This window comes from Varanus komodoensis, unplaced genomic scaffold (genome assembly GCF_004798865.1).
Source record: "Varanus komodoensis strain SLA01 unplaced genomic scaffold, ASM479886v1 scaffold78, whole genome shotgun sequence".
In the NCBI taxonomy this organism is placed as follows: Eukaryota; Metazoa; Chordata; class Lepidosauria; order Squamata; family Varanidae; genus Varanus; species Varanus komodoensis.
In genome coordinates this window covers 1,927,561-1,952,073 of record NW_025336455.1, presented here as the reverse complement: position 1 = coordinate 1,952,073, position 24,513 = coordinate 1,927,561, and the positions used below count along the sequence as shown (strand labels likewise).

The window sequence follows — 24,513 nt, the reverse complement described above, 5'->3', positions numbered from 1 at the left end:
TCTTACGGGACCTGCTTCAGCAGCACTTTGTCTGGCCCGGTGGCCGCGCTGGTCGCGCCGCCTGCGCCGTGCCCGGGGCTCCCCTTCGGCGCAGAGCCCGTGCTGGGGGTGCCAGTGCTCTGCGCCTCCTTGCCCCCCCTGCCCCACTACGGCTACCACTTGTGAAGCGGGGCGCTGCGTCCCCTAGACGGGCGGGCAGGGGCTTCTCTTTCCCAAAGCCCTTGTGAAAGCTCGCAGGCGACTTTCAGCCCCTCCGTATTTCTTTTGGAAACCTTCTTTTGGAAGGTTTTTGGAAACGCCTTGCAGAAAGTGCTTCGGGGGGAGGGTCACTCTTTGGCTGTGCCGTAGGGTGAACACCTGTGGTCCCTTCAGCAGCAGCCCCCGGCCCTGCAGCTGCCTGCGTCAGCTGACCAGGCGGGGGCCTTGCCCCCCCTCTGGGGGGGGAATCTGGAGCCATTCTGGGATCCTGGCTGGGAGGGGGGACCCACAACTGTCGTGGCAGGCCCTGTGTGGTTCCATTCTGGTGCCTTAAACTGTGTTTTACTCTTGGTTGTGCTGTTTGGTGGCCAGTCAAGATCTAATTTAAATAAAACTTCTGAAAAATAACGACACTTCTCTGCTTTCACTGTCAGTCTCTTCCTGCAGAGTGGAGCACTTGTTGGTCCCATTCTGACCAAAGCTCTTAGCTGGCTTGCATGGCCCTGGGCAGGCGGCCTGCTTTGCAATGCGGGGAGGGGCACACTGTCCCAAGCCCTGGGAAGGCTGCTTAGGCCCCGTCAGCAGCGCCCTGCAGTTCTTCAGCCAGGAAGCCCTCCTGAGGGTCGGACCCTGAGGGTGTGGGATGGGCTTCCCCAGGAGGTGCTCGAGGCCCCATCGGTGACAGCCTTCAAAGTTAGGCTAGACATGGTGTGATGTGGTGAGCGGAGCCGGGGGTCAGACTAGATGGCCCCGGAGATCCCTTCCCACCTTGGGCTTGCTGGCCACCCATGTTCCCTGGGTTCCCTTGCAGCATGCCGGCACTCTGGACACTGCAAGGAGGGGGAGGCCCCCTTCCGCCCGGCCCCTGCCCTGGCAACACGGATGGGGGGTGGAGGCTGCGGTGGCTACCTTGCGGAGGCACTGGGCTTGCGGGGAGGGTGGGGCGCTGCGTCCCCCCAGGGCACAGCAGGGGCGCCCCCTCCTGAACGCTGCCCAAAGCAAAAGGGGCAAGCGAGAGGCACTCGGAGGGGGGGTCCAGCTGGGGGGGGGGTGACCGTGGCCCTTCCCGAAAGGATGAGGTGGACTCTGCCCAAGCTGCCAGGCCCGGTTGGTGCCGTGAGTGCGGAGTCCATCGGACCCTGGGAAAGAGCAGCTTCTCGCCCCCAGGGCTCCCCGGCCCCTTGGCCTGAAAGCAGCTGAAGCCTCCTCCACCCCCCGAAGCCTCCCCCCCCCCCCCCCCGCGACATGTTCCCCCCTCCCGCCAAGTCAGGAGGCAACAGGCTAAGATGGGGCAGTGGTCCTTTATTCCGGCGAACAGCCAGCCGGTTGAAGAGGGTCCCCTTAGAAGAACCCGGTCAGGAGGTATGAAGACAAGGGGGCAGGGCAGCGAACCAGCTCCCCCCCCCGCCCCCATGGCGCTCTACCAAGGTTTGAATGCAAAAGGGCGGGGGGGGGGGGGGCCGGCCCAGAGTCTGAGAGCCGCTGGGGAGCCTGTTTCTGGGGTGGCACCCAGTGCTCTTCCGTGCTTGCAGTTACTGGAAACCCCACAGTCAAAACGGGGGAAGAGGGTTCTGGCCCCATACAGGGGAACGCAGGACAAGAGCAGCTCCTCCCTGTGGGGTGGGAACGTTCGGTCAAGGGGTCCTGGGGGCCGCAGTCCAAGCCCCCGAGAGAGCGCAAGGCCGGGAGGTCTTGACGGGAGCCAGGTGGGAAGACCAGCCCGGGGAAGGGGCCACTTAGAGGGTGCCCCGGGTCCTGGGGAGGCAGCTCCTTCACCCAGTAGGGCAGGGAGCCTGGTCCAGGCAGCAGGAGTGTGGCAGCCCGCAGATGCCTGGGGGGCAGGGAGCCCCCAGAGCTGTCTGGGAGCTGCCCTCATGCCAGGGTGGCTCCGAATGGCCCCGCCTGGCATGTTCTTGCAGTGCCAGAGCTGGGGGGGGAGAAGGTGGGCTGGACCTGCTCCCCCCCCCCACCCTCGGAGGCGGAGCATCAAGCGGCTGGAGCAGCCCACGGCAAGCGGCCCCGGGGGGCACCCCACGCTTCCAACATGCTGGGAGCGTTGGGGCAAATGCACATCTCTGGCCAGGCGGGCTGCAAGTGTGGCCCAAGGGGAGGCGGAAGGGGGTGCGGGAGCAGAGACTAAGCGTGCCTTCCAAGCACACGGGAGCAAAGCCGGGCCGGGGGAGAGGGGCCCCCTCGCAGCGCTGGGGGCCCGGAGGGGCCTGGCACTCAGACCCCTGTGTCAGGATCCGAGCCCGCCTCGCCAAGAGAAGGCAGAGCCATGAGCTCTCGGGCAGGGGGCTTTGCCGGGGGGGGGGCAGTGCAGGACCGGCAGGCGGGGGGGTGGCTCTTGCCCCCTTTCCCCCTGGCCGTTCCAACGCTCAGGAGCCGACGAAGGGAAAATGCCCGAGGGACAAAGTGCAGAATCTTGCAGGAAAGGGAGACACCAGAAATACGCAGAACACCAGAAAGACCAAATCGTGCGGGGCGGGGGGGGCTGGGCTGCAGCTCGTTATACAAGGCAGGGGACTGGGGGCAGGGGCAAGGCAGGGGGTGGGGGGCTATTTGGGCCACGGTCCTAGAAGAAGGGGGGTCATCCTCTGGCGGGATGGCGCTTCTCTGCTTTCAGGACCTGCCTGTCAGGACAGGGCGCCATCCCTGGGGAGGCCGGGCCCTCCCCCCGTGCCCCCCACTGCTTTCCCCCCACACCCGTTCGTCTGGCGCACGGCAGCAGCGGCTCCTGGGGCTCAGAGCTCGTGCTGCGCAGAGGAGTCGACGCGGCGGGCGGCCGGGCCCAGCTCCACCTTGCAGACTCGCTGGGCGAACTTGAGGGAGCAGATGGATTCTCCCATGTTCTTCTCCAGCGGGGAAATCTGGACAGAGAGGAATTTGGGGAGGGGGGGGTCACCTGCGTGCTGAACATTCGGCAGCACGGGAAGCAAGCTGGGGGACACCCTTGCGACTGGATCCAGCACGTGGAGCAGCGGGCCCCGGGCACCGCTGCTCCCACGGGATGTGCCCGTGAAGCTCAGCGAGAACGGAGGCAGGCGGGCGGGCGGGCGGGCAGGGGGCTCCGTGGGGCTACGGGGTGGCCCCAGAAGTGCGAGAGGCTGGCGGCCCGGACGGCGGGGGCCGCACCCCCTCCACACGTCCACCACAGGGGCATGAGCTGCCCGGGCGTAGAGGCCGGTCCCGTTTTTGTCGTGACTGGGGCATCCTCACCCCCCCCCGCACCGGTGGCCGCGGCCCTCACCTGCACGAGCATGACGGTCCGGCTCCCCCTGCCCAGGGAGTCCTGCAGCAGGTAGGTGAGCTTGGAGTTGCGGAAGGGCACGTGGGCCTGCCTGGCCCGCAGCGCCTGGATGACCTCGCCCAAGGCCAGCAGGGACTTGTTGATGCTCTGGGCTTCCTTCAGCCGCTCGCCCTGGGCCCCGGACTTCCACACCCGCTCGGAGCCAGCCAGGTCCACCAGGTTGAGCTTTCCTGCGAGGCACCAGAGCGCACGGGAATGAGCCGCAAAGCCCGGGCGGCCTCCGCCGGATGCGGCCCTGCAGCCCGACTCGGCCGGGGGCTTCCAGCGCACGCAGGGGGTGGCCGGTGTGGAGGGTCGGGGCACCCGTCCTGGCAGCAGGGGCCATGGAGAGTCGTGAGAACAGCGGGCAGCCAAGAGGCGCGTGGCACTGGGTCCTGGGCGCAGCCGAGAAGGTGCTGGGAGCACACGCGCCAGGGAGAAAAGCCGTGCCAGGGAAGGGGCCACGCCAGCCTTGCCGGGTTGCCCACTGCGGGGGGGAGCGGCCCTTTTCCCAGGAGCAAGATGGCCAGTCTCGGCCTGAGAGGCCAGAGCAGAGGAGGGGACTGCAGGCCTGCCCCGGGGCCGAACCCAGGCCGCCAGGGTACCCCGACCACCCGGCCCCCCGCCCCCAGCCCCTGGCATCGTCCCGGCTTCTGTGCAGGGCCTCCTCCCGCCCTGGAGGCCACCAGCCATGTTCCCGGCTGCTGGGGCTCGGGGCTACAGTTTGCCGGCGTTGGGCCCTTTGGCCCTCTGCCCTGCGCACCCACGCCGCGGCCCAGGCGGGCAACGCTGCGGGGGCCCGTGCCACTCAGGCCGAGTGGGCCAGGGCAACGCCTGGCCCTGTGCTGGGTTCGCCCCGACCCCCAGAGGGGCGCAGCATGCTTGCTCCTGGACGCCCACGGCCGCCTCCGTGCCCCACAGGTTTGGGCCTCCTGCCCTAGACGGGGCCCGGTGCTACCTGTGACTTTGGTGCCGCTGGCCAGCTCGGTCCCGGTGACGGTGACGGTGAGCAGGACGTGGGAGCGAGAGCTGCGCTCATTCATGCAGGTGGAGTGGGTCGCCCGGTTCCGCTTTCCCACCGAGAGCATCTGGGGGAGAAGCAGAGCGGGGGCCACGCTGAGGGGGCCCTCAAGCATTGAGGCTGCAGGGGAGGGGAGGGGAGGGGGGAGGAGGGTCCATTCGCTGGTGGGGGTGAGAGCTCTGGAGCAGCTTGGCCTGGCTGCCGCCTTAACACATCCCTCCCGGGGCTTCCCCCAGGCCCAATTGCTGGGGGCTGCACACTGCCCCCGCCTGCACGCAATGCTGCCCCAGAGAGGCCAGCAGCACCTTGGGAGGTGACGGGGGCAGGCCTGGTGGCATGGTGTGTGGGTCGCACTGGGGCAAGGGAGACCCCCCACCAGCCACCGCCTGGTCCTGCAGCTCCCTGGGGGATGCCGGACCACCCACTGACTCCCAGCCTGGCCTACCTTGCAGGGTGATTAGCATGGGGGGAAAGAGATAAGCAAGAGATAAGCAAGGAGCTTATCTCAGACGGCTTGGGCGGGGGGGGGGGGGGGGCAGCATCAGTGCCCCATCAGGAGAGCCAGGTGCCCCGGGCAGCAGGAGGACATCAGGTCCATCCTGGCCCCGGGCGAGACAGGCCTGGCCGGGATTAGCCCTGGACCAGGCGCCAGTCCCATCCGTCCCCGTGGAGCAGACCCTAACCCTAACCCCATCCTCCTGCCAAGGGGCCACACAAGGCGGACCATGGAGGGACACCTGTCTCTCCGCCACGCCACACGCTGCCCTCGCCACGGCCCTACCCTCGCGGAGCCAGCCCCAGCAGCCCGGCCCGGCCCGGCCCGGCCCGGCTACCTTCTGGATCTCGCGGAGACTGTGCACCTCCACGGTGGTGAGGCCCGGGACGTGCAGCTGGCCACTCCCGTCCGGGTTCAGCTTGACGTCCAGTTTCTCTTGGGGATCCACGGCAAGAAGGTCCCTAAAGAGAGGGAGGGGGAGGCTCGCACACTCTCGGATCCTGATCTCCCAGGTTGCTGGGAAGAAAAGGGTCTAACAGGCACAAAATGGGCATTTGTTTAGCCAGGCAGGCAACTCCGGAGCAGCAGGCGCACGGTGGCATCAGAATCCAGGGGGAAGGAGCTGGGACTGCCCCCCAGGCAGCACGGGGAGTGGGGCAGACACAGCGGGCCTGCAGACCGGCACGGCCAGGCGGTGGCCACAGGGTTGCTCTGCAGCGCTGAGTGGCAGAAAACGGCAACCGCTCAGGCGGGGCTAAGGGGGACCCTCCCTCATGTCATCCTCCCAGGCAGAGAAGAGGCTCTGCAGGGCGGAATCACGCCCTTTTCTGCAACACGATGTTGTGTTATCCTGGGCCCTCCTGGTTCCCTGATTCCTCCACAGATCGGGAGATGCCACACCCTGCTGCTTGGTGTTGCTTCCAAGAGCTGATCCACCCGGGCACAACCCCGGTGCCCCTTAAGGGCGGAAACACGAAGGCGAGAATTGGCAGGGGCATCAAAGGCCTTTGCCTCGATTGGCTGCCTTCCTGGAGAGGCAGGAGGAGAAGGCGAGCTCTTCAGCCAGGTGGACTTTGGTTTTAGTCAGAACCTGAACGGCTAGGCCTGCCTGGACCGGTTCCGCGCAAGTTCAGCGGAGCCGCGCCTGCATCTTGCGGGGAGACGACGCAACAAGCGCCGGGCACAAGGCACCCGATTCCAAAGAAGTTGCGGCCCCACGATCGCCTCGGAAAGGGCTCCATGGGATTTCAGCACAGCTGCCCCACAAGGTCCCCACATCCCTGAGGACGGCCATTCAGTGACTTCCTCCCCACCCCCCGCCCCAATTACAGGAAATAGAAATAAGCCGTACAACTTAGATAGACCAGCCGCGTTCGTGCGAGACCCAGCCCCGCTGCTCGGACAGGCTGCCTGCTGCAGCGAAACGGGGAGGCGCAGAACAGCGCAAGGGGCAGATGCCTCCACGCAGACTCAGGCGCTCCCAGAGCCAGCTGCATCTCTCGCGAGTCCCCCCCCACATCCCTCGAGCTCGGGGAGAGGCCTGCTGCGCCCATGCAGCCCAGGCTGCGTGGAGGGAGCTGGGCCCGGCGGCATCCGGGGGCCCCTCGCCTGTGCCCTGCCGTCTCTCCCCGCCGTGAGGCCCCAGGGACCCCTCCGCAGCCAGTCTGGGCAGAGCAGCCCCAGAGCCCGCCTGACGCAGCGCCGTGGCTCCCCCCCCCCGCCCCGTTTGCCCTGAGAAGATGTGACCGGGACGCTGCCACGCCTCCAGCAACGCCCTGCTCCCTCCCTGCCCCAGAGGCAGGGCAGGTCCGCACGCTGGGGGGGGGGCGCTCACCTGAGCACCTCGTTGTACATCTCCACCATGCTGAGGCTGACGGAGAACGTCCAGGCCCCGTCCTTGGCCTCCATCTCCCGGAAGAGGGCCTCCAGGGCACGCTGGTTTATCCCCGGGTCACCCGGGACACCCTGGACCCAAGACAAAGCGGAGGCCCCGAGGGGAGCGAGTGCTCAGCCCCTCGGCTGGGCGCTGCCCCACGAGAGGCCGGCCATGGACCAAACTGCCCAGCCACGCCAGCCTTCGCTGGCCGGGCACGGGCCACCCTCCAGGCCACGTCCGTGGGCCCGCGTGACCCGGGCGCCCTTCGTGCAGGAGCTCTGAAGTGGTGCCCGCGCAAGCGCCCCAGACACACCCGGCCATCGAGGGGCTCCGGGGCCGCCCGCCCTCACCTCCATGGTGTGGGTCTTGCCGGAGCCGGTCTGCCCGTAGGCGAAGACGCAGGCGCTGCAGCCCTGCAGGCAGGACGCAACCAGCGGCTCGAGCTCCCGGAAGACCTGCGGGCAGACAGCGCGCGGCCCTGAGCCCTGCCCGCCGGGGCGGGGGCGAGGGCGAGGGTGCGGGTGCAGGGCAGTGCTCCTGGGGTGCAGGTGCCGTGGTGTGGGGTGCGTCCGAGTGAGGGGGGGAGGTGGCCGCTGGCCGTGCAAGGTGGGGCTCGGAGTGGGGGTTACCTCCTGTGGGGCCGGGCACGGCCCCGGCTGTCCTGCCGGAACACAGCGTCCCTCTGCTGGCCGGCACCTGGGGGCTGAGGGGTCACAGAGCGGCGGGGCCAAGTCAGGCCGTGCCCAGACCCACGGCCCGCCAGGCCCGGGGGGTGCCACCTGCTGGCCGGGGACACAGCCCTCCGCTCCGGGAGGTGCTCCTGCCCGCTGGGCTGTGCAAGGGGCTGCGGCCAATGGCCCCCTGGAGCAAGCAGAGTGACCACCAGCTCCGCCGGACCCTGCGGCAAACTGCCCTTCAGGCCGGCTCCTGCAACGCTTCCCCCGCCACGGAGGAAACGCCGCTGCGGGCAGCTGGGAGACCGAGCGGGCAGCTGGGAGGTGGGGGGAGTGAGGGGGCAGCCCCCCCACCATTTGCCAACTCAGAGCACCCCTCCACACGCGTGCACACGTGCCCTGGCAGGAAAGGGTACGGGGCACTTTGGATCGGAAAGCTGGCTGGCAGGGGGAGATTCAGCAGGACCCCCCCCACAGGTCCTCCGCCAAAGAGAGCAGTGGAAGGAAAACCAAAAGGGGCCGAAGGCGGAGAGTCGGGCTCATCCCTCCGGCATCCCAGCATCTCCACAGCTGCACCGGGGCGGATCGTGCTCTTGCCCGAGAGTGGCTGGTTCGCCCCCTGCCCCAAAGACTCCGGCTCTGCACCTCACTGAGGGCGGAGAGACAAAGGGAAGAGCCCCCAGCCCTGCCAGGAGGTACCCGCCTGGCGCAGCTGCCCTTTGCTTGGGCTGGCCCGGAAATCGCCAGAAACCGAGACCCCCAAGCGCCCTGCCCTGCCCTTCCCGCTGCTCTGGTGGTTCCCGTGGCCCCGGAGGGCCCGTGATGCCCTGGCCCTTCCCAGGTGGCTGCCTGCTGCCAGGACGGCCTCTGAGTGCAGCCCCCCAGTGGGACAAAGAGCTCTGAGGAGCAGAGGGCCACAGGTGCTGGAGGGCCACTGCCCCAAGGCCATCCCTCTCCTGGGGGCAGGAAGGCGCCCCCCCCGGAACTTGCCCCCACCTCTGCATGTTTCCTCCCCATTGCCTTTTCCAGGACCCTCCCTCCCTGCCCCCTCTCGCCCTCAGCATGGGCAGAGTGCCGCCAAGCTGCGATGGTGCAAGCCAGGTGGTTCGCATCCCTGGGGCCTTTCCCTTCCGGAAGCCCCTCCCTGACCCCCCGCAGGCTAGCACCCGGCCTGGGGTGCGCAGCTGCCATGGGGCCTGCCCCCCATCCCAGCCCCCGCTGGCTTGTGCTTAGCACACCAACCCCTCGCCCGCTGTGCCCCCCCCCGCTGCGGCTGCTGGGCCGTGGGGTGGGCCCTGTGGGCAGAGGCCTGGCCCCGCGGCCCCCGCGCGCTGCCTCGTGGGGGCTCACCTCCTCCTGGGTGGCCTGCGGCAGGAAGACCTTGTCCAGCCGGAAGGTGCGCTCCTTGCCCTTGTAGCAGGCCCTCACGCAGCCGTCATCCGCGGGGCCGGCCTCCACCGCCGCGCCGGCCCCCTCCTGCTGGTCCTCCTGGGTCAGGGGCTTCAGGCGGCACAGGACCCGGATGTTCCCTGCGGGAAGGGGGGGCCCGGCGGGAGCGCGTGAGCACCTTGCCCAGGCCCCCGGGGCAAGACCCCCGGGGCACCAGCCCTCCAAGCCGGCCCACTGGGGCTGCAGCCCTGTCCCCAAATCCTGCTCACATCACCAGGCTTCCCGGGCGCCCCACAGCACCGGGGCCAGTCCCGCAAGCCGGGGTGCTCCTGCCTCGCTCGCAGCCACTGCCTTCCCTGCCGGGCCCCAGGCACGACGTCTGCATCTCCTGGCTGCTGCAGGGGACGCCCCGGCCCTCCCTGGGAGCCCACTGGCCGCTCAGGTAGCCCGGAGCGGAGTGAAGCGATGCCCACGGGGCACCTTCAAGCCCAGGCTGGTGGGCCGCCAGCGAGTGGCGGCTGAGCGGGAAAGGGCAGTGTGATGAAAACGCGGCCCAGTGCACAGCCACCGTGAAGGAGGGCACTCCACGCCGGGCACGATCAGGAAAGGAATTGACGAGAGAACTGCCAAGGCCGCACTTTCCTGGCACAAACCGATGGTGTGACCACACTCGAGAGTATTGTGCGCAGTTCTAAAAGCACCTGGGAGGGACATTATGGCCTGGAAAAGGCACGGGGAAGGGCGGCAGGCCTGACGCGTGGGCTGGGCGAGTCCCCTGTGAGGCGCCCCTGCCGCCCCTGGAACCACGTAGCTTAGAAAAGGGGGAGCCCAGAGCAACCCAGCAGAGGAGTTCAGAATCATGCCTGGCGTGGAGAAAGGAAAGCGAGACGCCAGCGAGGTCCCCCCAGGAAGCCCATTCGGGACGAACGAGAGGAGGCGCCTCCTCGCGCGGCACCAGGTGGAATTTGCAGCCACAGGAACTGGCCACAGGCCCAGGCAGGGCGGCTTGGGGGGGGGGAGTTCCTGAGGGAGGTGGCCGTCGGCAGCTACAAGGCGTGCTGGCCATGGGCTGCCCCCTTTGCAGCAGGCCTTGGGAACGGGGAGGCTGCCGCCACATGGCTGACCCTGCGAGGGGGCCCATTCTCGCCCGGTCCTGGGGAGCCGCATTTACACGTGACTAAAGGCCTCCTCTTGGAGGATCGCCCTTGCCTATGGGGAAGTGTTCTGTATGGAATAATGCTTTCTGTACGGGACGTCCCTGTCCTGTGTTAACTCCCCTTCCAAATCCTTGTGGAAGAACAATGAGCCAGGACTTGGATCGCTGGGGCACCCACAAGGTTTCTCGCTGCCTCCAGCACTGCCCAAGTCGACTCTGGAAATTCAGAAGGCTGTGGGGGGGGTGGGGGGAGCAGAGCCACTCCACCTGGTTTCATCTCTGCCCCCTCGGCTCCCTTGTCCTGTGCACTGACAATCGTCTGAGGCCACAATTATCTTGTCTCGCTGATCTCATGCAAGGTACACGGGGCTTTTCTGGCTGAGGGCCAAATCAAAGTATTTTACAGGAACGGTTGTCCCACAAGCAGCCAAACTGGGGCAGCTGAGGAAACTGCCGGTCAGCAGAATTCCCCGCTGGGAGTGCCCCCCAGCGCCCCCGCTTGGGGTGCACGAGCCAAGCAGCCGATTGAGAGACGTGAGCCCTCCGTGCTGCTTGCCCCGGCGAGGAGACGCCAGGGCTCCACTCGGCCATTGCACAGGCGTCCGCAAGCAGCATTCCGCGCACGCAGGGGCCAGGCGGGGGCCCGGGGGCCCGCGGTGCGCAGCCCTCTGCACGTGTTCCCACGTACACGTTTCCACCCTTTCAGAGCCAGACGCACTGCCCCAGGCCTTCCTGGCCCCCAGGCCAGGCCACCCCTGGCCCCCAGGCCAGGCCACCCCACAGAGCACCATCCTCCCCACTGCTCCGAGGCTGATGGATGGGCTGGGCTCATGGTGCAGGACAGGATGGGGAGTGGAAAGCCCCAGGCCTGAGTGGATCAACCCTTCGCCTGGTGCCTGGCCCGCATCAGGGGCCGCTCTGGCTGGGGCTGATGCAAGCTGCAGGCCAGTGTTCCCTTAGCACTGCACTGGCCGTAATTCAATTCAATTCAATTCAATTCAATGCCCCCCCTTCTTCCATAAAGTTTCTCGCTGGGGAATGAATTATCACCACTTGTCAACTTGTTGAGTTTCAGTATCAAATGGGAGTAATTGCTTGCAAACAGTTACTTGTAATCATCCTAAGGAATAATCCTATTGCTGCATCATCAGCTCAGGTCTCTCCTGGGATCCTCCCCTGATTGGATTTCCTGTTCTAATTAGAAGCCAATTGGCAACAGAAGAGCCCTTCTAGTTGTCTTCCATCACCTTTTCATTTTGAATGCTGTACCAGAGACTTCCCAAAGAAGAGGCCAGAGTTATGTAGGTAAACGACCACTGCACCCAGAGTTACAGTTGCTTTTAAATGGAAAATAGAAGAATGCCTAACAATCAAGACTGGAAAAATAAATTGGCAGTCTGCACTGACAGCACAACTAAGTAATTGTATAAAAAGAGAGCAAGCAAATGATTGAATGATAAATGGAGATTTTACCATATGCAGATTAATTAATGCAGAACAAAATGAAACTTGTAAAAATATTGCTGACGACTTATAATTGACTGGATGTGATTGGAAAAATTATTGGTTTAGAAAATCGCAGTTATCTTTTCTGCAAGCTCCAACAGTGATTGACAGAAAAACAGAGAAGAAATGGGGGTGATTTGCTAGGTTGCGAATGTATATAATTGTGTGCTTGATACTCTCATTTCTCTTTTACATTTTTCCTCTTTTCTGTACTCTTGTTTCCAGAAACCCTGGAGGCTGCACTCCCAGGGGCTGGGGCGGCAGGGCAGGGAGGTGGGGTGCTTTGCCCTAGAATGGGCAACGGGCCAGTGCAGCAGCTTCCCTGAAGCTCCCAGGGCAAGACCTGCTGGATCCAGTTTGTGGGCTCTGTCCCCCTTGACATGCAAAGCATCTGGGGATGGCTTGGTTTTGAATGGGTAATGGAGGCCCATTAGCTTCACAAAGGACCTGCACAAAGAGGGAGATACACAAACACACAATGGAGGCTGGGTGCTGTTGACCGAAAACACACAGCAGCCAATATACACCAGGCTGGTACTTAATGATTAAGGCTCATGAATGGAGAGGAGAGGAGAGGAGAGGAGAGGAGAGGAGAGGAGAGGAGAGGAGAGGGGCTGATGAAGCGGAAACGCCAGCCAGGGGGGGGCTTTGGGGTGTGCAGCGGGGGGGCCAAGGGGGGGGGGGTGTTTCCCCTGAGCCAGAGAAGGGCTCTGGGGGGAACCTCTGGGGTCACCGGGTCGCTGCAGGGCACCAAGGCCCGGTCGGTCCAGGGAGGGCCAGCTAGAGCTCGGAGGACGGCAGGTCCTGGGGGAGCCTGGCAGTAGCACAGAGCCACTGGGGGAGGAGAGGCACCGCCTTGCACATAAGAACGTGTGTATCTTGCAGTTTGCTCGCCTTTGGCTACTAAACCCGTTTGGTGGGGAGGGTTCACGTCGTCATCCTAAGGACGTGGCATCGGCCTGCCCGGGGGTCCCTGGAACAGAGCTGTGGCCCCATAGCAGCCCCCTCTGGCCAGAGACGCTGGCTGCGCCGTGAGCCCTGAGCCGACGCAATTCTGCCAGAGCAAACCGGCTGCAAACGGGGGTCCATTGGATGACATCTGACTGGTTTGCTTGTGCTTTCTGGCTTATCTGCTTTTATGCATAGCAGCCCGGGAGGTGTGGCCATAAAGGGAGTCATGGGAGGAAGGCTGCCGGTCCTGGGAAGGGAAGCAGGGCGGGGGACAACCAGGAAGGGGCCCAGCGTACCTTTCAGCTCCAGCAGCTGGTCCTGGTATTTCTTGCGAAGCTGCGCCTCCCGCTGGCAGCGCTCCCGCAAGGACTGGTTGGCCTGGGACACCTCGCCGAGGGCCGAGCACATCTGGGGAGGCACCAGGCTGCGTGGGGGAGGGCCGGGGAGCCGCCGCCCAGTCCCAAGCCCCCCACGGACGGACCGCTCGGGGTCCTCCTGGGGACTCCCGGGGCCTGCAGCCAGTTCTCTCCCCGGCAGGCGGCTGCACACAGCCGAAGCGCATTGCGCACCTGCTGTCGTGCACCTGTGCCAGACACCTGGCCACCCCGGCCACTGCCGGCTTGCCCCCGCGGCCCGCTCCTCACCACCGGCAAAGCGCCGGCATCGCAGCTGGAGTGCGGATCCCGCTCCCGCTGGGCCACTGCCCGGCACTAAGACGGACGAGGCCACAGCGCCTGCCTGCCTGGTCCGGGCCCCAAAACTGCTGCCCGCAGGCGTGTGGCGCCCGACACGGGAGGCGAGGCAGCGCCACCCGGCCCAGTGGCCACGGACAGGCTCCCCCCGCCCCCCCCCCCCCCGCCCCCCCACGTTGTCCCTGCACCCCCCGTTCCGCTCGGCTGGCGGTGTGGGGAAGCGCCCCCGCGGCCTCACCTGCCTCCTGGCCTCCCCGAGCGCCGCGTTGCAGCAGTCGGCGAAGCTGCGCACCTCCCTGTGCAGGCTGGCGTAGTCGGACCTCACGCCCCGGAGGAGAGGCTGCACGGCACCCAGGCGCTGCTGCACACCTGGTGGGAGGCGCGGAGGGGCCGGTGGGCTCGCTGTCCGTCCGTCCGTCCGTCCGTCCAACCGCCCGCCCCTCCTCCCAGGCGGAGTGCATGGGCCTCACAAAAACCCTGCGGGGGTTGAAGGGGAGGCCCTGCCTGCACCTCGGCGCCCTGGCCCTCTTCGCATGTGGGGTGTGCCCGACGCCGGACAGGACGGGCCAGCCGTGCGGGGAGAGCCCCGCATGGCCCGCTCTGGGGGCTCCCAGCCCGTTGCCTGCCCCCCCCATACCGGCCAGCTGCTCCCGCAGGTGCTGGAGGTGCTGCTGGGAGCACTGGGCCGCCTCCCGGATGGCCTCCTCCTTCCGGGCCTCCAGCTGGCTGATCTCGGCCAGCAGCTCCTGCCGCAGCCCCGCGATCTCGGCCTCGTAGGCGGAAATCTGCCGGGAGAGGGAAAGGCCGCACTGAGGGGGCTCCGGGGCAGAGCAGGCGCCGGGGAGGCGTCCCAAAGTGCAGGCGGGCGTTTTCTTAGGGGGAGGGGACACGGAGGACGGGCTCACCCTTCCCCTCCCCAAGGCGGTGCCCCCCAAGTGGCCGCTCCTCCCCTGCAGTCGGGCATCCCAAGAGCCACCGGGGTCCGTGCAGGGATTGAAAACTCTTCCTGCAGTGCGGGCCTTTTCGGGAAGGGCAGCCGGCACACCTGAGCGCGCGAGTGCAGGAGGGCATGGGAGGCGCGAAGGGGCCTGGACCCATGCGGCAGGGGGCACGTGCCCCAGCGGGACACGCAGGTCCCCGCTCAGACAGTAGCCCCCGAGGTGCTTGCCCAGGGCTACCTCAGCCCCTGGGCTGAAGGAGGCCCCCCACTCCGCCCGGCAGAGCCGGTGCGACCCGCCTCGGGCCCGGGCGCCTCACCTTGTGCCGCAGGCCAGCGGCCACCTCTTCGGAGCTGCGCAGCTGCTCGGTCAGCTGCCGGCAGCGCTCGGCCTGGCGGGAGAGCTGCTCCGCGAGGACCCGGTTCCGCTCCTCCACAGCCGCCAGGGCTTGCAGGGTGTGCGCGGAGTCCACCTCCACCGTCCTGGCGATGTACTGTGGGGGACGAGCCCGCCAAACAAGCCCGGTGGTCAAAGGCACTGAGGGGGGTGGCTACCGGGGGGCCTCTTGGGTGGTGGGACCCCCACTGTGGAAGGAGCACCCCAGAGGCACCTGGCGCCTGCTTTGCATCCTTCCTGGCGCCGAGGGAAGGCCCTTATATTTTCCAGCATTTTAACTTTTCAACATTATTTCTAGTACTGCATTTTATCCTGTGCCGCCCCCCACACTATGCTTCTGTGCTGATTCAATGGCAGTCCCTGTGGTTGAATTGCTTTGTGTTCATTCTTGTTCGTTTGTGTGATTTTGAGCTTTTCTTAAAAGCCCCTTGGTTATTGAGCGATATACAAATGAAGTGCTCAAGGAATGAGAGAGAGAAGCGGTCGGGGAGGGGGCTGCTCCCCACTACTGACCGCAGGGCCCCTCCATTCTCCTCCAAATGGCCCAGGCAGGTGGGACTTTTCTTCCAGCCAAAGCCAGCAGGGGCCAAAATGCAGCTCCACTGTGTGTGTGTGTGGGTGTGTGGAGGGGGGGAGGCTCTGGTCCTGGCAGCCCCTTCCCAGGCTGGATCAGGGCCCTGCCCCACAGCCTTCTCCAGCAATGAGCAGGTTGGGGGGGTGACCGGAACTGGGGCCGGAGCAGCTGGCAGAGGTCAGAGCCTCTCCGAATCCTCCCAGGGGCTGTTTTTCCTGGGAAAGAAATTCCACCCCACCTTTTGGCCCCAGGAACAGCCCCTGGCTGGCGGCTGCTGGGAGGGGAAAAGAGGGGCCGCCCTGGCTGGCCAGGAGGGGGTCCGCAGGGACTCACCTGCACTCTGGGGGGCTGGCTCTCCTGGGTGTCCAGGGAGCGCTGGAGCCCCCGCAGCCGCTCGGCCAGCTGGCCGGCCGCCTCCTCCTTGCGCCCCTGCAGCCGCTCCGCCTGCGCCTCCAGGCCCCTCAGCTCATCCACCTCCTGCCGCAGGCGCCCCTCCAGCCGCTGCACCTGCGCACGGAGCGCCTCGTTCTCCTGAGCGGCAAGAGCACCCGGCGCGACTCCAGGCCTGCCCAGCGGCGTGTGGTGCCGACTGCCTGCCCCCCCTGCCCAAGGAGGCACGCCCCACCCTCCCTCTCAGCCCCACAACATCCCTGTGAGGTGGGCCGGATGGAAAGGCAGCAACTGCCCCCAAGTGCCGAGGGGACTGGAGCCATTCGCCACAAGCTTTTAATGAATAAAATTAAAAATAAACAACTTGCCCACAGGATTTGCACAGCCGTGACCAGAGCGTCGCTGGCGCCCCAGCCCTGCGGAGGCCCCGATTTCCCCCACTGAGGGGGCTACACACCCCAAACCACGAGGCGGCACCAGCCCGCGTGGCTTCTACTGGCCCTCCTTTTTCGCCTTCCACAAAACCTCTGCTCCAGCCCCGTTCCGCCTCCACTTTTCTTCCTGGTTTCCACTGGCGCTGGAAAACCTGCTCAGCACCTGACAAGGCCCACTGTCAGGCCAGGCTGGGGACCCACCCGGCACGGGGGTCTCCTGCTCCCCAGAGCCCCTGCGGGAGCCCTGCCTCGCCGGGAGGGAAGGGTCGGCTGCTCCCTCCCGCGCCTGACCTGCCCCGGGAATCTGCCCCACGCTGGTGCACTGCGCAGAGCTTTACAAGGCCCTCGGGGGCAGCGAGGGGAGGCTTGCTACTAGGACTCACTTCGGTGCTGGCTGCGGCGGGACAGCGAAGGACGGATCTCCCCCCCGCCTGTTGCGCTCGGAGCCACACAAGAAACGCGCAACGGGCGACACGGCGCCCCGTTTGGCCACACGCAAGTCCCTCGGGACGGAGTGGCTTCAGGACCGCACCAGAGTCCTGCCCCACGTCTGGCGGAGGACTCCGGCGAACCCAAAGGGGTGCTCACGATCTGGGGACGCCGGGGGCCCCGAATGACGGAGCGCCTCCGCCGAAGCCCGTGGCTCGGTCCGGTGGGCCGCGCTTGGCCTCAATTCTCCCAGGCGGATTCTCCCAGCTGGCCACCCACGCCCCCCGCAAAGCAGGGGCAGGTCCAGGCTGCCCCCGCCCACTCACCTGGGCCAGCGGGGCTGGGGGCGGAGCGGACGCCGCGGCCAGCTGCTGCAGGAGGCCCTGGGCCATCCTCAGGCTCTGCTTCAGCGCCTCGTTCTCCGCGGTCAGGATGTGGATCCGCTTCTCGGAGTCCGTCACTCCCTGGGGCCAGGAAGGAGCCCACTGCTTGCCACGCTCTCCAGCCGGCTCGGGGCGGGCGGCGAGCCCCCTGGGGGACGGGGAGGAGGCCCCAGCGGCCGGCCAGTGCCTGGATCACCCGGCTTGCAAGCACCCCCGGCAGCATCCTCCACGGCCCCCGTGCGTGCAGAGAAGAGACCCTGCCCCGTCACCTCCTCCCCCTCCGGGGTGCAGGCGGCACCAGGCGCTCCTCACCGTCCCGATGCGAAGCCGCGCCAGCTCCTCCTCGCGCTCTCGGATCTGCTGCGTCAGAGCTTGGATCTGCCGGGAAAGCAGCACAGGGGACGTCGGCCTCTCTCAAAGCTGACCCCCACATCAGGGGGGCCAGGCTGGGCCGCCCTGCGCTGGACACATGAGCTCGCCTCCTTCATCCTGCGCCCTCCGGCAGCCCCCCCCCCCGTTCACTAGCTGAGCACTGGGAATCCCAGGGGGCTGCCATCCGTTCGGTGGGGAGAAAGGCCGGTCCCTGTCCCGAGAGGCTTACAATGCAATCAGTGGGGAGAGGGGATGTGGGCTGCCGCAGACGGATGAACTGGCATTCAGAGCATCTGCGGGTGCCTTTCACCAGTCAGGCACTCGGGTCTGGGCCCCACCTGGGAGGGCCAGGGAACGCACCTGGGGGCTCTGCAGGGAGCTGGGGCTCCAGCGCCGACGGGCAGCTCGGCCCCCTCAGACCGCCTCCCACTCCGTTCCAAGAGGTCTAGCGGACAAGGGAGCGCAGCTGCCTCCCGGGGGGACATGGGCTGGAGGACGGGCAGCCCCGGAGCAGCAGCTGTGCAGCGGGGGGCTGGGGGCGGCACCAGCCCCACACTCAGAGACGGGCCCAGTCTGCATCCCCCCTCCCCGCGTGAGGAGCAGCGGAGTAAACCAAGCGCAATTTGCTCCATGCCTCGGGACCACGTGCGCCCGATTCCCCGGCCACGCGTGCCGGCCGCCATTCCTGGGTTTGCTCTCGGGCGCGTGCCTGCAGCCGGCCGGCCGGCCGGAGCGCTGGAGCCGTGTGTGTCCCACCCCTCCCTGCAGGCTCGAGGCGGCTGCTAGGAAGCTCCCGACAGATCCATGGAGCCCACGATAAGCCAGACTTCCTCGGCCCGGTGCCTTTCCGACGTGCTGAGCTGCCATTCCCATCATCCCCAGCCAGTGGCGGGACTTGTAGTCCAACTCCTCCCGAGGGCAGCGGGGGCGCACAGCCCCCCGCCCCCGGCTCACCTGATGGTGGAAGCCCCTGGCCAGCCGCTGCGCCTCACGCTCCTGCTCTTCCGCCCGCTGCCGCAGGCCGGTCACCTCCTCGGCCAGCCGACTCCGCTCGCCCTGCAGGGCGCTGAGGGACTCCACCAGCTGGTGCACGCCCGCCGTGGCCCCCGGGTGCAGCAGGCAGGGGGAGGGCAGCTTCGCCCCTGGCCGGGGGAGAGCCGGGGTCAGGCACGGGGCTGGCGAGCAGCCCTTGCTGCCTCCGGGTGGCCAGAATCCACGCCTGAGGACGTGACCGTGCCTGGAAACCTCCTGATGGGGCAGGGGAGAGGACCGCTCTGCCCCCCCCCCGGCCTCTCGTCCCTGCCAGGCCCTGGGCAGCTCCACGGAAGGCGGGGTGGCAGGGGGTGACTGGGCCTGGAAGGAGGAGCCGGACCTGCCCCCCCACCCCCGGGCTTTCTTGTTGGCTGCTGAAAGCCAGCCACACACTCACCTCGCACCGCGGGGGTCCCATGACATGCGGCCCATATGGGGGTCTGGGGAAGGTGGCCCCAGCCTCCTCCAAGTAGCCCTGTGCACTAAGGGGCAGGACTGTCTGCTGCCATGCTTCCGGATGTCCGGGTGGGCTTCCTTCTGCATGGAGCCCCGAGTTGGCCCAGGCCATCGGGAATGCCGGGCACTGCAGCGGCAGCAGCCAAGGGGGCCACCGGACTGCACGCCAGGCTTCCCTGGGACCGCAGGCCAGAGCCCTGTCGTGACCGGTAAGCGGAGTTGCCCATGTGCTGTGGGGCCCGGCAGGCACAGATCGATTTTGATGCGCTTGCTCTTGCAAAGAACTGGAGTCGATTCGGCAGTTTCAGCTCTTGCAAATCTCGCTGGGTCTCTTGCAACCTGCGGAGCTGCCCTGGCCGGCAAGTCTTCGCTGCGGCAGCGCAGCTCTTGAAGAAGTTTCGCCTGCTCCATCCGACGGCTCAGGAGCTCCTGCCAGCCTTTTCTCACCTCAGCTCTGGACCTGCATGGCTTGTCCGGTTTGCCAAGAGAGCCGTGAAGGAAACTCCACAAGGAAACGGAGACGCGCCTTGCAGGTGGAAAGGGGGGCCGCCCTGCAAGCCACGGGACGCCCGCCCGGACCCAGTTGCCCCGGAGGGGAGGAGGAGGCCTACCTTCGCGGATCCTGTCCAGGAGGCCCTGCTGCTCGGAGATGATGCCCTCCAGGCTCTGGATCACGCCGAGCTTGTCCCTCACCCGCTGCCTGAAGGCCTTCTTCAGCCCGCGCAGCTGCTTGCGGCGCCGGCTCTCCTCCCTGCGCAGGCGGGAGCGATACTCGCCCGCCTTCTCCTCCAGCTGCTGCACCTGGGAGTAGCGCTCCAGGAACGCAAGCAGGTGGGACATCACTGAAAGCAGTGGCGACTCTGCGGGCTGCAGCGGGGCCGGGAGGCAGGGAGGGCAGAGGGGCAGCCCGGTGAGCGAGGCGCCCCGGCAAAGGGGCAGGCACGGCGGGGCGGGGGCCCCTGGCGCTGGTCCTGCGCGCCCATGCGTCCCGACCCGTCCCCCACGGCTGCTGCGCCTGTCGCCCAGCTGCATGCATCCGGAACCCAGAAGAAAGGGGCATGAGGGGTCTGGCGGGAAGGGCGTCTGCGGGGCCAAATTCTGAAGCGAGCAGTTTTACCGAAAGCAGATCTCCGGGGTCTGCACTTCAGCCCCAGGAGCCCTGGCCAGCGTGCCACAGAGCCAGGGATGCTGGGAGCTGAAGTCCAAAACGTCTGGGGACGTGTTTCCTGCCCGCCCCGGCCATAAGGGACAAATCTCCTCCAAGTCCACATGCCAGGCCCCCCCCCCCACACGCACGCAAGCAGGGCTGGAGGCGGCCAGGGGGAACATCAAAGGGGACCAGGTGGGGCTGAGCTGACTCCCCCCATTGCGGCCCCCCCACCAGATGCACTCCTTGACAGTCTGGGACAAAAGCAAGCCTGGGCTGTGGAGGGAGTGTGGGGGGGGGGCCCTCCATGGGCAGGCGCCTTTGATGGCGAGCGGCCACCCCTCCTGTACGGCTGCCCTTTCCTGTCCTCGGACTGCTGGGAGACTTGGCACCGTCCTGGAGAGCAGGGCCTGTGGCTGCGTGTCCGGGCCCGCGTTCGGCACACTGCGGCTTGTTGGCGCCCCGGCTGGGCAAGGGCAAAGCGGAGGTGCCCACGTGCCCCACGACCGGCGCCAGGCCGAGGGAGGCGGCCGGCCCAGGGGCTCGTGTGGCCGCACTCAGGCCTTGGCCCAGCAAGAACGCACCCTCGGAATAAATACACCGTGAGCTGCTATGATGATGTGCAGACCAGGGAGGAAGGGCCACGCTCCACCAGGTGGGACCTGAGCCCGGAGCTCCCCAGTCGCCGTCTGAGCACATCGGCCACACCGCGTGGCCCTGGTTCGCACGGCCCGCGGCCCCCCACGCTGAAGCTACTGCAGGGGTCTCACGACGAGCGCACAGCCCTCTGCCTGGGACGTGTTTCCTGCCCCCCCTGCCTGGTGCCAGGGCTTGTCCTGTTGCAAGAACCCCGCCACCGGCCCAGCCCTCTGCGCATGCCCCAGAAAAGGGCAGCGTGAACCACTGAGGCAGACCTTCCCGCTGGGCGACTCTTTCTCTGCAAGGATCATCTTTGTGGCAGCCTCTTGCTTGAGGGACCGGAACTCGGTGAGTGGGGTGGTGGCATCCCCCAAGCCGGCCCAGGCGAGGCTGTCCTCCTCCTCCTCCTCCTCCTCCTCCTCCTCCTCTGTGCTGCTGCCTCCATCACTGTCGGAGCTGCCTGCCAGAACACAACCCGGAAGACTGAGGCATGCACCGGCCCCACCGCCCCCCTGCACCGCCACTCCCCGTTTGCCGCTGGGGGGCCCGTGGGGCTAGTGGGAAGCCCCCACAAGAGGGGCGGTCCGGCCTCCACAAGGCCTCTTCAGGCACCTCTTCCAGCAAGCAGCTGCCCGCAGCACCCGTGATTCGGCCGGGCCCGGCAGCCAAATTATTGTGGCCCCTGAGGCTGACGATCCGGGGGGAGTCTGGGGAGAGCTGGAGCCGAGCAGCCCCGCCTCGGGGGACCCAGATCGCGCCCCTGGCCGAACAGACGCAGCCAAGGGCTTCCCTGCGGAACTGCACCCCCAGCATTTGGACACAAACACCCGGCCCGGACTTCCCCAGCCTGGGCCCCCAGACGGACCGGACGACCCCTTCCAGCCGCCCCCCGGCAGCGCAAGTGGTGGGGGAGGCTGGGAGGGGTCGTCCAACCCTTGTGGGGGGCCCTGGGTTGGGGAACGCTGTCCGAATGTGGTTGCAGCGGCTCCTGCCCAAGCCAGCCCCGCTTGGTCGACAGGCGATTCTACCACGGTTCTTGCACGACTTGGGAGCCGGGGGGGGGGGGGGCAAGAGGCAAGGCGGGGCTCAGGCGACCCGGGTTCCAGCCCCGCTCAGTCATGGAGCAGCTGGGGCACTTGGGCCGGCAGACTCTTGGCCTGACGAGCCTGCGAGGAGGAGAATGAAGCTGGCTTAGCTGGGTTCCTCGGAAGGACGAGAAGTGGGATATAAGCAAACAAGCAGTCGGGTTTATGGGGGGGGGTGTACAAGGGGTTGCCTGGAGCTTGCCAAGCATTTCAGCCAGCCAAGAGGGCTGTGAGGAGGGGGGCGCGGGGGCGGCACCTGCCACGTACTGTCCAATTCAGTCGGCTCCTTCCAGACGTCCTCGTGCTTCAGAGTCCTCTGGGCCCCCCTTGCCGGCTCCGTGCACAGCGCCTGGCAGCCCCGGCTGACCTGCGGGGGGCAGGAGGCGGCCTTCAGCACCCAGCTGGGGCAGCGCATGCTGCGGCACCCATCCCAACTCACAAGGAGACACGTGGGGGGACCCGCGCTAGCGGGGACTGGCTGCCTTGGGGCTGCCGCAGGGGACTTGCGGCGTGGCTGCTGCGGACAGGGCAAACGCCGTGCCGGGCAGCACTCGGAAGGGGGCTGGGGGGATGCGCCCCGGGCCTGCATTCGGGGGGTGCCTGAGCTGCGCGTCCTGGGCAGCCCCCATCCCTGCATCTGAAAGGGCCACTGCGGGGTTGGAGAGGGTCTGCAACAGGGCGGCTCCGGTGGCCCAAGCAGCGCAGCAGCGCCCCCGCAAGGCGAGGCCGTGTCGCTTCGGACATCTGCGGAGTACGGGCGACACGGGCGACGCAGATGCTGTGCTGCGCTGCAGGGCACGGAGGACACGAGCAGGGGCACACGTCCCCCGCCCCATGCTCCTGCGCGAGCCCTTGCCGCGGGCCCCTCGCTGGTCCAGCACGGCTCTTCCTGTGGAGGACCCCTCCCTCCGCGGCTGGCCCTGTCCCGGGCAGGGAGCTGAGGCACCCCAGAGGTCGGCTGCCCTCCCCAGGCAGGCCTCCTTCTTCGGGGGGCGTGGGGGAAGGGGCACGGGCACTGGCAGGCGCACCCCACTTCAGCAGCGAGGAAGGCGAGGAGCTGCTGCCTTCACGTGCTTGGTCCACCTAGCCCAGTAGGGCCAACACTGGCTGGCAGTAGCCCTCCAGGGCTTCAACCCCACCTAGGGAAGCTAAGGCACCTGGGCCACCTGTGCACCAAGTGGGGCTCCCCCTCGGAGGACACCCCCTTAGTGGGCATCTTGCGGAAAACTGGAAAGGTGCAGGGGCCACCAGGGTGGGGGGGAGGCTGAGGACGAAATGATTCTGACTGCCTGGGGACAGGCGCTTCTGCCTTGGTAGCTAACAGCACTGGGGGAGCCGAATGTGGACGATGCAAATCGGAGGAGCACGGCCAAAGATTTCTGGCCCATTCCCCATTGTCCCAGCCCAAACAGCCCCATGAGCCTCCACAATGCCCCCCCCCCTTCAAGGAGTGTTGTCTTCCCCATTCAGCACAGGAAGGCCGTCTGGGTATTTCCAAAAGATGGAGCACTTGTGTTTTGACTGTGAATCAGGCAGATGGAATCAGCCGAGCACTGCCCCCTTCAGCACAAGGCAGGGCCCTCCTGCGCCCACCCCACGCCTGGGAGATGCTCGGCTGCAGCCCTGCCGGGGACCTGCACACACGGCGCCCTGGAATCGCCCCGTTTAATGATATTTCACTCCTATATTAGGGTTAGGGGTGTGCACCAGGTAGGGTTAGGGTTGGGCAAAAGAGGAGTCCTGGCCTGATTTTGATGGTTGGAATGTGTTTAGAAGGGGCAGAAATGATGAGCAGCGCAGGAAAACCTACTCAAGGAAGGCTTTTTCAAAATCCCTCATTTCAATGGAACTTTTGCCCTGTATTAGGGTTAGGGGTGTGCACCAGGGTAGGGTTAGGAAAACGAGGGGTCCAGGCATGATTCTGAGGGTTGGAATGCGTTTAGAAGGGGCAGAAATGATGAGCTGCCAGGAAAAAGCTACTCAAAGAGGGCTTTTTCAAAATTGCCCTCTTTTCAATGGAACTGTAGCCCCATATTAGGGGTGTGCACCAGGGTAGGGTTGGGGTTAGAGAAACGAGGGCTCCTGGCATGATTTTGATGGTTGGAGTGTGTTTAGACTGGCCAGAAACAAGGAGCCGACGTTCCCATCAACTCGGGAACCACGACCTTGCGCCCGCTGGCCTCCCCCCCCCTCCCTGGAGGGCCCACGTCTTGGCGCAGCCGGCGCCAGGGCTCCCCGCTCCGGTGCTTCTGCCTGCAATTACGGCCTCTTCCTGGCAGTGCCGATCCGCTCGGCCTCCTGCCGCAGCCAGCAGCCCTCCGGCCCGTTCCCAGCCAGGGAACGCTGCGGAGGGAGACCGCGGGGCCCCCTTCCCTGCCAAAGGCAGCGCTGCGGTCAGTCCCTGGCTGGCCCCCAAAGCTGAGCGAGGGCCGAGGTCCAAAGGAGGGACGGAGGACGTGCCGGTGAGTCCGGTCCAAGGCCCGCTCTCTCCCCGACACACGCACAGGCCTCCAGCGCCCCCTGCATTCGGCCGCAGCCGCCTGGCCACCCTCCCGGGGAAGCAGCTCCGTCTCCATGGCAACGGGCGCCAGGGAAACACCATCCCCGAGCGAAGGGCCTGTTTGTCTGCACCCTGCGAGCTGAGCCAGCCTGGATCCGTTCCTCGTGGCCAAACGTGGCAAGGAAGGGGCGCGCGTCTGCCCCAGGGATGGGGTGCGGAACAGCCCCCGGGAAGGCACGGCACAGCAAGGCATCCACTCCAAGACCCAAAGACGGGCTCCTGAGTCACCAGGCACACGCCCCAACAGTCAGGTCTCCTTGAAGGACAAACGCTCACCAGAGCTCCGCTGCAGAATCTTTTTACCATTTTTTAAAAAAAGGCTGGGGCATGCCAACGTGCAAACCTGGGTATAACGTCCATTCATTCCCATATTTATATGCTGCCTGCAACTGCCAAAGTGCCCCCCCAGGCGGCTCACACAATAAAACAT

At 66.6% G+C, this 24,513-nt stretch overlaps 1 protein-coding gene across 1 annotated transcript; it reads right to left on the bottom strand.

Moving 5' to 3' along the window:
* Positions 1–2,942: 2,942 nt before the first annotated feature.
* Positions 2,943–19,684, bottom strand: KIFC2 (kinesin family member C2). The gene is made up of 16 exons (XM_044453239.1): positions 19,264–19,684; positions 18,119–18,306; positions 17,105–17,170; positions 16,736–16,873; positions 15,490–15,687; positions 14,506–14,679; positions 13,886–14,033; positions 13,487–13,617; positions 12,853–12,964; positions 8,905–9,083; positions 7,231–7,335; positions 6,839–6,969; positions 5,342–5,465; positions 4,446–4,575; positions 3,449–3,678; positions 2,943–3,068 (listed from the first exon to the last, which is right to left on the bottom strand). The coding sequence occupies exons 1-16, from the start codon at positions 19,682–19,684 to the stop codon at positions 2,943–2,945; spliced, it is 2,601 nt and encodes an 866-aa protein (XP_044309174.1).
* Positions 19,685–24,513: the final 4,829 nt, after the last annotated feature.